General features: G+C 32.8%; 1 protein-coding gene and 2 pseudogenes across 1 annotated transcript; all 3 read left to right on the forward strand.

Moving 5' to 3' along the window:
- Nucleotides 1–1,470: 1,470 nt before the first annotated feature.
- Nucleotides 1,471–2,135, forward strand: LOC105635977 (basic form of pathogenesis-related protein 1-like). Its single transcript, XM_012219130.4, has one exon. It carries the CDS (start codon nucleotides 1,540–1,542, stop codon nucleotides 2,020–2,022), a length of 483 nt encoding a protein of 160 aa, XP_012074520.3. The 5' UTR covers nucleotides 1,471–1,539; the 3' UTR covers nucleotides 2,023–2,135.
- Nucleotides 2,136–2,550: 415 nt separating this feature from the next.
- Nucleotides 2,551–4,395, forward strand: LOC149495367 (anthocyanidin 3-O-glucoside 2'''-O-xylosyltransferase-like; annotated as a pseudogene).
- A 4,717-nt stretch (nucleotides 4,396–9,112) lies between these two features.
- On the forward strand, nucleotides 9,113–9,882 carry LOC149495368 (pathogenesis-related protein 1 pseudogene; annotated as a pseudogene).
- The last annotated feature ends 3,341 nt before the right edge of the window (nucleotides 9,883–13,223 follow it).

Consider the following 13,223-nt stretch of genomic DNA (forward strand, 5'->3'; position numbering starts at 1 on the left):
TGAAACACAACATGACAAAATTAATGGCAAAAAAAAAGTAAAGAGACACAAAATTAATATTTAGCCATAGTATTATATATTCATTCTTAAAAGAATACTATTTTGCATATATAATTAACATAGATATGGAAACCTTAATAAATGGGTTGTGCATATCTTCATAATCCATCAAGGGAAATGTCTCTACACGGCATCTGGGAATCGACCGATCAAAATTAATTTTATTGCTCAAAAATTTATCTCATAGTGCAACCGTTAGATGTTTAAACTTATATTATAATGATATAGAGATGAGAAGCTCAATCAATCAGAATGGTCCATCCTTTCTTGTGCTCGACAAGACTGTATCCCTGTCAGAGTTTTGCACAGCCTATAAAACGCTGCAGATTCTCCTGTTCTATATTCAGCTCTGCATTAACATAATTAACTAGCTAAACTATGACATAATTTTGCATGCTGTTTCATACTGATATAATTTTCAGTTTTTCATAATGAGTTAATTTTCATGTATATTAGAAGCAGCCCTAATCTTGTACAAAATTTAACAATGAAAATAGTTAGCAACTACTTCTATACGAAAATTTTAGAATTATAATTGGAATTTTTAAATGGAGTAAATGTAATTCTAATTTCTAAATCACCAACCTGCTGAAAGCTGAAAACTGAAAGCTAAAACGTCTAACATTAGTTCTAACAGCTTATTCAAAATGGATTCTGAATTTATATATAAAAGTTAAATAGGCTAAAAAATATCTTATTAATTTTCTTTACAAATAATAAAAAATATTTATTAGCTATTGAAAATTGTTCATATTTATAACTTGAACTAACTTGACATCTTGCTCCTCTACTTTAATTTATTATTATTAGGGGAAAGAATCAAAATTAGAAAACCAAGAATACAAAATCATAAAAACACTAGTGTATTATTAATATATTATTTATTTTATGTTTACACGAGATATTGTAATAAATTAGAATTTGTATTGTAGAGAATCGAACCCATGACCTAGTTATACTGATCAACCACACGATTGCTTTTTGCCGCTGAATTTTTCCATTTGAGTTATTATTTTTATATGTTGTTTCTAATAATTTGTCTTCGTTTTATCGGCAGCTATACTTGTGCGTTCACATGATTTCACTATTAAAAGCATGACTTTCTTTAATTAATTAGTCTTACTCGTCTCTTAAAGTCTTAATTACTTGCTGAAAACCTGACAAATACACAAAACTAAACACAGAATCTAACCGAATTATTCTTTACATTTTTGTACAGGAAATGCTTTTGTCCCGTGAACTTCCGGAATACATGCCTGTAATACTGGACTTCTGTTTTCTTTTATCTATTCCTTTTCTTCACCATGAAGTAAGATTGGTTAATAAAATAATACATTAATTGTCTTTATTTGCTTAACTTTTCTATAAAAACCCAACATTCTATGCCCATTTTAATCAAGAACAATTAAACTCTCTCTCTCTCTCTCTCTCTCTCTCTCTCTCTCTAGAAATTTTTCGTTTCCTTAACTTGAAAAAATAATGTCAAGCAAGCTATTATCATTAGCCACAGTTTTAGTAGGATTTACAGTTTTAGTTGAGCTCTCCCTAGCACAAAATTCTCCTCAAGATTATGTAGATGCACATAATGCAGTTCGTGCACAAGTAAGAGTTCCTCCAATCACTTGGAACAGAACAGTGGCTGCTTATGCTCAAGAATATGCAAATTCAAGAGTTGAAAATTGCGAATTCGAGCATTCATATGGACCCTATGGGGAGAACATTGCAGAAGGTTATGGTAATCTAAACGGCGTCGATGCGGTGGCGATGTGGGTTACTGAGAAGGCTAATTATGATCATAAATCCAATTCTTGTGTTGGTGATGAGTGCTTGCACTATACTCAGGTTGTTTGGCGTAGCTCAGTTCATCTTGGTTGTGGTAGGGCGAAATGCAAGAATGGGTGGTGGTTTGTTACTTGTAATTATGATCCTGTAGGAAATATTGAGGGCCAACGTCCTTATTGAATTCATATTTCCTAATATAATACATATAAGTTGAATTACATAATAATTGTTTTTTTTCCTTCTAATTTTAACCTATTCTTGAATAACTTTAGATGAATCAATCACGATGAAAAATTAAAGTCACAAGCTTCTTGTTGCACCTAATTTATTTTATCTTCATGTTTTATGCATTTTGTTCAGCTATATATTAAGAATAGGATTGAAAGCAGATATAATTGAGATATTGGAGTAAAATTAATACTTGCATTTAAAGAACATTGAAATGTAGCAATTAGTTAATTCCCATCATTTTCTTGCTCTTTTTTTTTTCTTTTAATGACAAAAATGCTAACTTAGGAAATAAATTACAAATTAATTTATTTTTTCCATTTTTAATAACTCTCTTTAGTACTATTGATACTGTTTTGTTTGTTGTTCAATTTTGGAATAAACCCTAATTTAGTCTTTGGACTTGTTCCTTAGCAATTAAAAGGTCCGATTTGACCTTTGTGTTCAAAGGTCAAAACGTGCGACTCAAAAACCAATATAATGCTAGTAAAGCAATTGAGACGTTTATTTTGGAGCAAAAACAATACGATCTCATCAGTCCTCAAAAACTTGCCTTCAGCTCCGGCTTGTGCACTAACTTCGACTAGCCAACTACTTTGCCATGCTCTCATCGGCATTCTAAGTCGCGGCCCTGTTACCTTCGACATTCTCCTTGTTGGTCCCAGCCTTGCTATCTCTGACATTGTTGGTCCCAACATTCTCGTTGTTGGTCCTAGCCTTGTTACCTCCGACATTGTTGGTCCCAGCCAAATTACCTCCAACATTCTTGCTTGGGACCAATTACCTCCAACATTCTCGCTTTTCTATCTTTGCTTTAGATTGTAGTTGCTGGAGTAGATTACATAGACCTCACTCAGTGTAGCCACTGAGGAATCGCACACCAATTCCACCTTTTCCTAAGATGTCGCTGGTTATGCTGTGGCATTATTGATTGATGTTTTGAAGAGGGTCTGATCAGTACATTATGGTTTTATGGGTATTTTTTTTAAGTATTTATTTATATGAAATAAGAAAATCTGAGATGTGATTGATTATAATGTGATTGATTATGATAAGTATAAGAATGTTTTCGTATAATAATTTTTCCATGATATGTTATTGACCACATGACTCCATTTCTCCATCTCTCTAATAGACTAGCAGAAAAAAGGTTGCTCTACCACTTTTTGCTCCCTAACAAAGCAATACAACAACTGAAACATTTCAATTCATTTCTTTCCATTCTTCCCCATCCCTTCAGTTGACTGCCTCCTCGCCAGTATGGAGACCACCTCCGATATCCCTATCCACTGAACTCATTCTCTAACCATAGCCTTGGACCGCACCTGTTAGTAGGTTGAAAAGGTTATACATGAAAAGAAACCTAAATTGGTTCTTATGATGTTGCCCTTGTTGACCAGTGGATACCGGAAATGCCCAAACTTATTGATATTAAAGTTATAAATTACACTGTTGTAATGTTTCCGTTGCATCTCTTGCTATAGTATTAAATCCGGCATGGCAAGTCACTTTAGAAAAACCCATTACAGTCGATCACTGGCGGTGCCACCTAGTGGATATCCATCATCAATGGTTGTGCTACGCAGACATGAAGTCCATTCTTTGTCTTTGTTATTTGTATCGCGGCCTTTGGTGAAGGAATTACTTTTTACGAAAGAATCACTAATAAAATGAAAGAAAGTGATGCTTTAGCTATTAGAACATGGCAAGAAAAAATGTCAAAAAAAAGAACATGGCAAGAAACAGAAGGGAAGTTTTGTGATTATATTGGTAGTCAATACAAAAAAACCCGATTTTTTTTAACCGGACCTGTTTTACTAGAACTCACTTTTAGTCTTTTAGACGACATGTGTTACATGTTGACTATGCTTGTTGTATACTCATTTTTTATCTGTATAATATTAAATCATAAGTTTTTGTTTAGATTAAAATAAATACAAGTGGTTAATTTGTATTATACTTTACCGTATAAACTACTTGTAATACTACTTATTATGTATTTAATTCTATTTTTATATAATGAAATGATCTTAGAATAAAGTTCAACCCAATTCTTAAACCTAATTCTTTAGGCCATAATTTATAAAATGCAGATTTTTTAAAACCCTAATAGGTGCTCAAAAAAAAAAAAAAAAATTAAGTCATTACTCAATCTCCGACCCCCTGCCCTCAACCACAAATTAATATCTATATACAACTATAATGAAGAATAATAATAAATTATTTTTACTGCTAGGTAAGAGAAAATAAATGAGAAGATGATCTGAATTGATAATGGAAATCATTTTTACTACAGCTAGCAGTATTACTTACTCAGTGTATTAGAGAAAGGAATATATGCACAATACATACAAATTCTTGAAACCCCAAAAGTAACCTAAACAGAAATGTATAGTTCTAGTTTTTTTTTCTTTTTTTTTTTTCCTCCAGTTTCATAAACACTATTTTCTTTTAAGTCAAACAGATTTAGAATATAAGAGAAAAAAATATTAAAAAAATTAAAAATGCTTAACTATCAATAGGCATCTATTTATTGTAAGGGAGATATAAATCTCTTACTAAATTAAAATGATAATAGTTACAAATTATTCAGTAACAAAAAAGAAAATAAAAAATTATTATTAAGAATAAAACTCTTTGAAAACTCACCTAACAAAAAAAAAAAAGTTTCAATATATATAAATATATAAATATATCAATAAAATATTATTGTGAATACTCAAATTTTGAGGCTCAAAAAGCCTATTGGTTGACTTCGCTACAGTAAATTTGACTGTGCTACAATGAATTTGCTACAGCAAATTTAATTGTGCTACAGTGCATTTGCTACAGTAAATTTTTCCGGACTGCAAACAGCCCGGCCGGACCAGAGGCCATTTCGGAAGTTCACCGAAAATATATCAATATGGTACTTGAAACGTCCGGAATTTTACGAGGATCGCGGAACAGGTCCCGGAATATTTTTCGGAGGTCCGAAACTCCCAAAACAGCTCCCGAAGCGACACACGGTGGCCGCACCGGCCACGGCGGCGCCAGCCCCCACCAAGCGCGGGCGACAGCCCTCGCCCAGCGCGGGCGGGGCCTGGCGCCCAGCGCGGGCGAGAACCCTCGCCCAGCGTGGGCGGGGACCCTCGCCCAGCGCGGGCGAGGCCCCTCACACCGCGCGCGGGCGAGGCCCCTCGCGCCGCGCGCGAGCGAGACCCCTCGCCCCGCGCGGGCGAAACCTCTCGCCTCGCGCGGGCGAGGCCTCCCGCGCCGCGTGCGGGCGAGGACTCTCGCCCCGCGCGGGCGAGACCTCCCGCACCGCGCGAGGGCGAGGCCTCTCGCCCCGCGCGGGCGAGGCCTCCCGCGCCGCGCGAGGGCGAGGCCTCTCGCCCCGCGCGGGCGAGGCCTCTCGCCCCGCGCGAGCGAGGCCTGTCGCCCCGCGCACAGGGCCTGGCCCCCCCTCGCGCCCTGGGCGAGGCCTGCCGCCAGCACACGCGGGGCCTCTCGCCCTGCGCGGGCGGGGCCTGTCGCCCCACCGACAGGGCGGTAGCTACCGCCGAGCCTGGGCGGCAGCTACCGCCCAGATTTTCTGGCGGTGGCTACCGCCATGCACGGCGGCAGCCACCGCCCGGGACCCGAAAATGGCCTATAAATAGGCCATTTTCAGGCTGTTTTTGACACCTCTTGTCTGTATTGACGGACGAAACCCTCTCTCTCTCACGCTCCTTGCGTCTTCTTTACCGCTTTTTTGCATTTTAATTTAATTTTTATTGCACTTTTATTGTGATATTTGGTCACTAAAATTAAACAAAAATTAAAAATTAATTAATATACCTAAACGAGGAGCTTAATCTGGAGTTAAGAAGTGGCCGACGATTAAATCAGGTACGTAAATAAAATTCCGCCTATTTAATTTTAGCACTTCATGCATGCTTCTCTTCTACTCTCAATCATTCTATAACTGCATAAAAAGCATGCACGTCAACTAAAATTCCGCTTAATCAAAAATCAAACTTTTTACGGCCAAAAGTCGTAAAATTGAACCATTTTGGCGAAACGCCTTAAAATCAACACTTTCGACTAAAAGTCATAAAATCAACCATTTTAGCGACAAATCGCTTAAAATCGACATTTTTGGCAAAATGCCTCAAAATCAATCATTTTCGGGTTAAAGTCATAAAATCAACCATTTTAGCGACAAATCGCTTAAAATCGACATTTTTGGCAAAATGCCTTAAAATCAATCATTTTCGGTTTAAAACCGTAAAATCAACCATTTTAGCGACAAATCGCTTAAAATCGACATTTTTGGCAAAATGCCTTAAAATCAATCATTTTCGGTTTAAAACCGTAAAATCAACCATTTTAGCGACAAATCACTTAAAATCGACATTTTTGGCAAAATGCCTTAAAATCAATCATTTTCGGTTTAAAACCGTAAAATCAACCATTTTAGCGACAAATCGCTTAAAATCGACATTTTTGGCAAAATGCCTTAAAATCAATCATTTTCGGTTTAAAACCGTAAAATCAACCATTTTAGCGACAAATCGCTTAAAATTGATATTTTTGGCAAAATGCCTTAACAACGTGCACAAAGCATACACACACCCATGCATTAAGCATACCATTCAAAGCCCTCTAAAAGAGGCCTATCGAACTACGTTGACTTTGATCTTCCATTCAAACGGAAGTACGTAGGCACGTTCGGGATTTCACCCCGGGCGGCAAGTCAAAATCACACAAACATTTCATTAATCCATCATTCACCTTGCAAAGCATTCATCCATCGGTTAGTTCATCAGCATGACATAGTCTCGGGATCCACCTCGGGTTCGCAGACTGTGCCTTAAACATTGGGATAATTAATCTAGTAACTAGGTTAATTAAAAATGGAGTCACTTAGGGTTTTTTCCTAGTTTACCCTAAAATAATTAAACAAGGTGGCGACTCACACACTCACGTGCATTTCTTCCTTTAGTCACATGCATTCATATGCTGGTGATATTTTGGGGAGGGGTACACAATTATATTTTTTAAAATTAAAATTTTAATTGTTTACCATCACGTGTTTTATTATGTAATTTTATTTGAAAATTTATTTGTTACAAAATATATGCAATCAAATATGACAAACTATAAAGAACAAAAATATTGATATTCGTTTTTTATCTCTCTCTTAAATAAAATATTATATATATTCTATTTAAAAATTTATTTTTTAAAAAATATATCCAATCATATCATACAAACATAAAGAAAAAGAATATTAATAAAAAATATATTTTTTCTTTCTTTTTTTATCTATATCCTAAAAGAATTAAATATTTAATAAATAAAATATAAAAAAATTTTCAAATTTCTCATTATCATATATATTCATTAAAAATAAATTTAGTAAATATAAAACTTAAAATTTTGCAATGCTTAATTATATATATGTATTTATTTAAAAAATTATTTTTTCGATTCATTAGTATGCCTGATGGACCGAAATAACTCTGCAGCTACAAACAATCAAATTGGTGACTCACCTAACAAAAAAAAAAAGTTTAAATGTATATAGATATATAAATATATCAATAAAATATTATATTTTTAAAGTAAAATTGTCAATTGTTTACCATCACATGTCTAATTATGTAAATTCTATTTGAAAATTTACTTTTTAAAAAGTATATCCAATCAAATCTTACAAACATAAAGAACAAAAATATTAATAAAAATAATATACTTTTTTTCTTTTTTTTTATCTCTCTCCTAAATAAAATATTATATATATTCTATTTGAAATTTTTTTTTTTAAAAAAAATATCCAATCATATCATACAAAAAAAATATTTTCTTTCTTTTTTTATATATTTCCTAAAAAGAATTAAATATTTACTAAATAAAATATAAATTTTTTTTAAATATCTCATTATCATATATATATTTATTGAAAATAAATTTAATAAAAATAAAGCTTAAGATTTTGCAATATTTAATTATTTATATGTATTTACTTAAAAATATTTTTTTATTCATTAGGAGGCGTGATGGGCCAAAATAACACCATGACTTACACAATAATCAAATTGTTGAGAAGAGAATCAAACTACACATGATTGGCTTAAAGTTATTTTTTATAAATTATATCCAATCAACTAATGAACTGTAATTTTTTAATTAGTCATTCTTAAAAGTATTTTAGAACATTTTAAATTTCATTATGGGTGATATAGAAAATCTCATTATTCCCTCTAATTTTCACTTTTATATATAGTATAGATGTATTATTTCTGTTAAATTATTATTCCGACTCATGGTGCTAACATAGTATAGTATGATCGTTACATTACATAATTATTTCTTTAATATATAAATAAAATAATATATATAAATATAGATATATAATATGATATATGATAGATATGGATACAAATATAGATGATTAAAATTTTAAAGTCATAACTATTACTAGAAATAAATATTAATTTTTAGATTTTAAAAATAGCGTAAGCTAATTGTCAAATCAAAAAATAAAATAATAAAAAATAATTCAAAATTTTTAAAAAAGAAAAAAAAGAATATATATAATTAATAAAGAGAGAGTTGAATATTTCTTTTTACTGATAGGTAGTTGGACAAGATGGAATGAATTGCATTCTTAGATGAACTTTAATTGAGACATATATTTTTCTATAAAAAAAAATTTGAAGTCCTTTTTTCAATTTTAAATTAGTTTCTCACCTAGCATCAAGAAATTAAAATAATTCTTTTCTATCCATTTGTTTGTTTTTTTTTTTTTTTGGGTACAAATTTTCTATTTGTTGTTTTCATTAAGAAAAACAAAACGGGACAAAACGGTTATCAATAACTATTCCATGATAATTTCCGATCTTCTTGATTTTTCTAACTAACTAATTGTTTTCCATTCAGAAATTTATTTCCAATAATTATTAATCAATCCACAAAAATAGTTCCATTTTTTAGTAAAGCCAACTAATTCAAAGAACACATTTAATTTCCTACATTTCTTCCGTATAAATACTCAAAACCTACTCATCCAATTTGTGCTAATTGGAGCCTCATTTTCTGCCTCTACATAGCTTAATATAGACAACTAGAAAATGGGGTTCAACAAGTTAGCAGTAATAGCCCTAGTTTTCATGGCATTAACCATGGTTCCCCTCTCTCTAGCCCACCACTCTGCAGCCCACCACTCTGCCCACCACTCTGCACACCACTCTGCAGCCCACCACTCTGCAGCCCACCACTCGCCAAAAGACTACCTCGCCGCACATAATTGCGCCCGCGCAGAGCTAGGGATCGCACCGCTTTGTTGGAACACAACATTGGTAAAATATGCCAAACACTACACAAAGTCTTTAGTTGCAAGTTGCAGCTTAGAGCATTTGGTAGGTTGTCCTTATGGGGAGAATTTAGCACAAGGTTTCGGCAAATTTAGCGGTGTGGATGGTGTGAAATTATGGGTAGATGAGAAGGCTCATTATGATTATCATAGCAATACTTGTGTTGGCGGTGAATGCAGGCATTACACTCAAGTTATTTGGAAAAACACCAAGGAAGTAGGTTGTGCTAGTGTTAGGTGTGGTGAAGGATGGAACATTATTAGTTGCAACTATTATCCTCCAGGGAACTATGTTGGTGAGAAGCCTAATTGAATTTCTATTGGTTAGAGAGGGATTAATGAAATAGGGCTATTTAATTAGCTTCGATTAATTAATATTTAATAAGCTGCATATATCATATTAATGCAAGCAATATATTTTTCTAATATGTATCAGAGAAATATTTTTCTTGCTATATATCAATGAAACTGCGAACTTGCTTTAATTATTATACTTTTTTTTTTCAATTTTAACTTTAATATTGGTGAAAAAATGTTGTGGCTGACAGGACTCAACGTGAGATATTTCATTCCTGACATAAGTGACAAAAATAACGAGTTAAAATATTTTACCATTAAAAGCAACTTTTAAAATTTGCAATCCTCATTGTTAATAGCTGTCATACTTTACCTTACTGTAAGACATGACATGTCGCCCGTAATATACTTAATAAGCACTTAAAGTCTTATAAATGCTTACTAAGTATACTACAAGGGACTTAATACTGTTGAATCATTCATTTATATCTTGTAGAAAAGTAGATTTAATTATTAAATGTAAAACTCCTTTTAGTTCTTTCATCTGTTATAAAGAAATGTCTTTTTTCCGTAATTTACTAAACATATGAAACATAACTTCCATTAAGCTCAATATGATTTCTTAAACATCAATTATATTAGCAAAAACATAAAATGGTTCCATAACCCATAAGCCCATGGATGGTTTAATTACATACTAAAATCCTTTTCAAACCTTAGATACATAATAGAAATTCATACAATCATAATTTACATGTATCTGCTCAAATATACATAGATGTTCTATTAATGTTTAATACATCGTACATATTCCAAAAGAAGTCAAATATACAATAGCTATATCAGTAGCATATTATCTATATCAAATAAAAATGATCCTCTCCTAGTTCTTTTTCCTTGCCTTTTCTTGCGATAGCACAAAAGCAACTATCGCTAAGTATTTTGCTTAGTGGTGTACTATTATAAAATAGACACAAATTTATCAAATCAAACTCTTTATATGAAATAGTGAATCATAAGTCATAAACCCACCATGTTAAAGGAAATAAGAAAAAAAAAACAATACCATTTAAATCATAAATTCATAATGTAGTCTTTACAGCTTTTATAGAATCAATTCCGAGGGCCATCAGTGTCTAATGTGCACATCTAGACCTGCTATCTACAACCTCAATCTGTGATATGATTTCAACAGAAGAGGGAGCAATCTACAAGCTCAACATGGAGGGAGAATTTCATATCAATCATATATCATCTAGTGATGATATTCATGTTCAATCGATCGTAATATCAACTTCAACAAATGAAGTGATATTCGGGGTAATAACCGTGTCTATATCAGCTGTAAGACTTTTAAACCATTCCATTCATGTAATAATATTAAAATCACTGTGGGCAACATTTCATTTCGCAAACACTACTAAAATCATCAGTCACGGCCACCCCTCATACTACAGGTATCAATTGGCCAACATCCTCCTCTTTCAAGGTATAAGAATCATAAAATTCATTTACATATGTCATTAGGTCGTATGCTTTCAAAATAATCTTTTTCTTCTTTAAACACTTATGAAATCACTAATATTTTTTTTTTGTTATAGTTATAATTCATAAAGCAAATCCATTGAAAAATGTTTTGCAAAATCAATTTCATTTTGTTTAAACAAAAGTAGAAAAGGAATAGTACACTAACCTGAGCTAGAAGGCTCCCCTAGCCTTTTTCCTCTAGCAACCACCCTCTCCTCAACTCCCTTTCTCTCAGAAGCTGTAGCATGAGATTAATACTTATATTAACTTCATACTACACAATATACACACATGCACTTCTATAGGAATGCAAATTAAGCATTAGAATGTAGTATCATGATTTTTTTCTTTCCTTTTCACTATGCTTGTCCAAGTGTCATATGACCTTAGTTTAAGCATGAAACACTTCATATCCAACACTTAACCAAATCCTAGAAACATACTACTAACAATTAAAACAATAGAAGTCAATGGCATGCTAAATTCATTCAATGTTTATGAAATACAGAATTTTAGCATATGAGCAGCTTGCATTCCGTTGGCTATATCTGAATTTCCTCATATTCATTTGCCCTGAAATTTTTACAGCATGTTCCCAACATCTTAGGGTACTGCCCTGTAAAATTTCATAATTTTTAAAGCTCATTTTCATTGTCAAATGACATAATTATAGAATCTGAATTTCAGTTTTTCTCATGCTAAGCAGCCTACATGGATTTAATTATAACTCCATTTCCTTTTATCCAATGGTCTTTCCCTTTTAACATGACGTACCCAACATCTCAGCCTATCTCCATATAAAATTTCATGAATTTTGAAGTTCATTTGCTTAGTCAAATAGGTCAATTACAAAAGCTGAAGTTCAGACAACCCAACTGTAATAGGTCCAACAATGATATGTTTGCTTAAGCATTCTCAACTCACTTCCAGCATAAATTCATGCAATTCAACTCTTCTATTACTTACATAACATCATAATATACGATATATCAGAATCCCTAGGTCATGGCATATCAAGTGCAAACTCAAAATCATCCATCTTGGTGAATTATGCAAATTAAACTTTGAATTCATGCATAACTACTTTCAATCATCTTAAATCACCTTAAACTCAATTCTAATCACTTCATCTTCACCAAATCAGAATGAACAAGCAAGCACCTCACTTCAAAGTTCATGGAATTTAAAAATTAATCCACAGAAAAGAAGGAGGAAGTGAAGATAACTAACATTTTCTTAAAAATTACTTGAAAATTCTTGATTTTCACCTCCTTTTTGCTTGGTTTTTAATCAAAACTCTCCTCTCTCTTCTTGACTGACTTGGGCTGCAAAAATGGATGGAAAATGGCGTGGTTATCTCCACCTCTTCATAATAATATATAATAAACATTATAAAAAATTCCTTCCATGTCCTTTAAATGAAAATTGCACTATAATCCTCCCTTTTGTTTTCCCTTCATCCTTTGGCACTCTAATCTTTTTAATCACTTCACTTTAGTCCTAGTAGGTATCAACCAAGTGTATTTAATATTCTAAACCCCACTTAAGAAAGGTCATACTGAAATTACCGTTTTTCGGGCTTTTCGGGTAAAATCGTGCTTTACCAAGAAGTCATTCCTCTTTAACTCATTTTTGATTTCCTTTAATCTTTCAAATTGATTTGTAATCACATTAATTACCATTTAATTAATATTCACATCCTCAATATATAGTATTTCCCATTATTCTAAGTTTTCCTTTCATTCGGATAACCAAATTCATCGAAAAAGCTAGAATAGCAGGAACTACAAAGTTGAGGATATTACAATAGCAACTTATAAAATTTTTCTAACCTTAGCTTTAGCTAAACTAGATCACAGTTGTGAAACTGCTAATTTTGATTTTAAAGAAGGATGAAACCAAAATAGAATTGTTTATGTATGATCCCAAACTATCTACTATGGTTTTGGTTAAGATCCCATTTTTTTTTTTAAATTTTTAGTTTTATAAA

Source organism: Jatropha curcas, chromosome 6 (genome assembly GCF_041381405.1).
Source record: "Jatropha curcas cultivar XTBG-Jc1 chromosome 6, XTBG_Jcur_1.0, whole genome shotgun sequence".
NCBI lineage: Eukaryota > Viridiplantae > Streptophyta > Magnoliopsida > Malpighiales > Euphorbiaceae > Jatropha > Jatropha curcas.

Coding starts and splice junctions, on each gene's coding strand:
- LOC105635977 (XM_012219130.4), top strand. CDS start 1,540: ATGTCAAGCAAGCTATTATCATTAGCCACAGTTTTAGTAGGATTTACA.